The sequence below is a fragment of the Cryptotermes secundus genome, unplaced genomic scaffold (genome assembly GCF_002891405.2).
Source record: "Cryptotermes secundus unplaced genomic scaffold, Csec_1.0 scaffold537, whole genome shotgun sequence".
NCBI classification, from domain to species: Eukaryota; Metazoa; Arthropoda; class Insecta; order Blattodea; family Kalotermitidae; genus Cryptotermes; species Cryptotermes secundus.
The window spans coordinates 2,361,963-2,365,132 of record NW_019740661.1 but is presented as its reverse complement, the minus strand read 5'-3'; the positions used below and the strand labels follow the sequence as shown (position 1 = coordinate 2,365,132).

Genomic DNA, 3,170 nt, shown 5'->3' with positions numbered 1-3,170 from the left:
TTTTTTTTTTTTTTGTGAGTTGGTTTGGTACACTGCAGAAAATGTAGAATTATGAAATTCTAGGAAGACCATATGGGTTTCATTTCATTGTTCATCTCTTGAATGGCCCATTGAGATACCTAAAAATGTTGTTTGTAGCAAAAACAGTACTTCAGACTCCACTGAGACCCTAAAGTGCACTACCAACAAAGACTTTCCTTGCACAGTGTAAAAAATATACCAGGAGAACACAGCAGTATTACACAGTGGTGCTACATTGGCTCTTTTCATCCTTATCAATGTAATCATAATGAACACATATCATTTTTCAGGTGAAAAAGTTGATATACATGTGATGAAAGATGCACCTGCTGGAGAGTGGACGCTTGTAGCAACAGAAGTGACAGATAAGACTGGTCGTGTTACGTACACATTTCCTGAAGATAGTGCCCTCAGTTATGGCATGTATCCTATCAAAATGGTTGTAAGGTAAGAGAACTGTGTACTTTCCAGTTAAATACTGTGACATATTTGCGCTATGCAGGACACTCGCTCCCCAGCCAGCAGTGACATAACACCTTCGGAGCATTGCTGCTGCTATGGTAACAGGCCAGTAAACATCCCGCCCCCTCCCACGGTGACGTTACCAAAGGATTCCGCGGTTGCTAGAGAGCAGTAAACAACTCGACATTGTTTCTAGACAAGCTGTAAACATGGTGTAAGGCAACAGCGGTACCTATCACGTAACTGTTTTCTGTGTTGTCCGTGCCAAGGATAAATAAGGAGCAGCGAACACTATTCAGAGTTAGTGAGTAGTGAGTGATTCATGAGTGAGTATTGAGCCAGTTACTAGAGGGAGAGTAACCAGTTAATTGCAGTCTAGTATTCGCTGCAGTGGGTTGAAGTCTATTGTTATCTAGTGAATGGCAGCAGTAAGTGTGATACTGCAGATGGCAGTAGTCATAAAATTGTAAACTGTATAAGTGTAAGAGCAAAGTGGAATAAATTTGCTATATCCAGTAAGGCATAATTAAAATTATACCGGCATATACCAGTATAATTTTAATGTTTGCTCTTTTGGAAAATGAACTGCAGTTTTTCTTTATAACTACAAAAACATTTGCATTTGATGTATATTGTGGAAACATATCTAGATGCAGATGTCAGACCAGTATATATGTGTATTATCCTGTATGTAACTCTGCAGTAAGAGAATTACATACACATTTTATTGTTCTTGTGACATTTCCCTTGCAAAATTGATGCAATTTTTCTTGCAGGGGAGACCACACTTCAGTAGACTTCTACATGGCAGTGGTTCCTCCCAGAACAGAATGTGTTGTCTTCAGTATTGATGGGTCGTTCACAGCCAGTATGTCAGTAACAGGACGTGACCCTAAAGTCCGAGCAGGTGCAGTTGATATTGTACGGTGAGTAAAAGCATATTGTATGGTTCTTGTTGGTCTCTGTTTTTAAGGTAACCCCTGTCAATTTCTCTTACATATTGTACTTAAAACTGTAACTTTCTTGCTTCCTACCACTTTACATCCTCACCATTCACTTGGCTGCCTAAAATGTTCATTATAGTACCTAATTTTGTTGCATATTATTCACATATTTTCATTCTAGCATCCAGTTTTTGTAGGTGATATCTACATTTGTAGACAGTTTGTGCAAGGCCTGTTCTGTTGCTTGTAAATGTCACTGTAGGCCAATGGCAGTAAAAGTATTTATAGGTTATTTTGGTGTTTCATGATGCATTCATGCAATACAGTGTTTCCATATTTAATTTGGCCACAGAACCCTTCACACTCAAAAAAAATTTTTATGGAATGACTGATAAAATTTGTATACTTTAAGACAAGAAAGCTGACCACAAGTAAGTAATGATAATCATAGGATATGTCAAAATATTATTTTACTGCACATATTTATAAACAAAAGCCATATATCATGTATATGATATGTATATGAAGCTTAAAATGAATATGTTACATATTTTCAATTTGTCATATTTTTATATTTTAGCCTTTAACGTACAGACTTTTAAATTGCCGGGAGCCCTCTGCAGCTGGTATTTAAATCTCCCTAATTAATTAACATTGCAAACTTTCAGAAAAAATACAACATGTTTTCTGTTCTATGCAACATAGAAATACAAACTAAAAACAACCTGAAAGACAATAAAATTTTCTACATATACACAAAAGAGCAATTTTTACAAATGAAAATTAACTGATTATTTTGTCATGAAACGCAAAATATAATCTTTTTTATATATGTTATGAAATTCCAAAGGACTTACCCATTGTTTTTTTCTTCAACCTTGAATAATGGTGATATTCTAAATATAATCACACTATATACAATAATATTTTGTTCAGACTGTACACATGTTTGAACTGCGTCACTACACAGTTTACAATACACTCTGATGCGCATGGCACTTCTCGAAGCAGTCCACCTCACACAGAGTGACATCGCCCTTTTTACAATAGAAGAGCGTGCTCCTGCTTTTCTTATTTAGAAAAACACATGACGTCTTTGTTTCCCTTTGGTTGGCCAGTGTTGTGAATGTTTCACCTCCAGTCGACTCAGTTGGGCCCCAGATAACCTTGGCCTCCCCCCGAGAAACGCCACTGACCGTGACATCCGCCTTGTGCAATTGAAGAATCATCTTGGGGGAGGGGGGTTTCTAGCAGAATCAAATAAATTATGTTGATTGACAAAGCAACACTCTCACCTATTAGTAATACTTGCAAAATAGTGATGCAAAGTAATTATAATACTAGTTGAAAAGAGTGCCAGTCCGACACTGATACCGAAAGTCACAGTGGCGAAGATGCCTTTTACTCACAAAGTAATACTGGCTCAGTGGGTTTATACCTCTTCCAAGACACAAAATAAAAATGATGTGCGGAGAAATATGTGACAGTCTAACACTGACTTTTTAACCCGTTGCCGTGGTTTGACGTGTATGTTTCGTCAGGTATTTAAATCGTCTGGGGGGGTTCGACGTGTATGTTTCATCCAGCTGCACACGTATGTTATAACGCCCATAATAATTGATGGTTTTGCTGTAGATTGTTAGATTTTTCACTGGCCTGTTGTCAGGAGGACTGTATTTAATGACACACGCGTTTAAGAGCGCTAAGTCGTCGTTACATATGCCTGTCTTGCAGCAACGTTCC

The 3,170-nt window shown here is 37.6% G+C and overlaps 1 protein-coding gene across 10 annotated transcripts in view; it reads left to right on the top strand.

The window, feature by feature from the left end:
- LOC111872496 (protein retinal degeneration B) overlaps positions 1-3,170 on the top strand; it is a 159,934-nt gene that overhangs the window by 136,918 nt on the left and 19,846 nt on the right. For all 10 annotated transcript variants that reach the window (XR_002844233.2, XM_023866474.2, XM_023866470.2 and 7 more), the window contains 2 exons: positions 312-468; positions 1,260-1,409. Coding sequence is in view for 9 of the 10 variants with exons in the window: in XM_023866474.2 (XP_023722242.1) it covers positions 312-468; positions 1,260-1,409 (307 nt within the window). In the remaining variant the exon portion in view is untranslated. The remainder of the gene's footprint in view (positions 1-311; positions 469-1,259; positions 1,410-3,170) is intronic.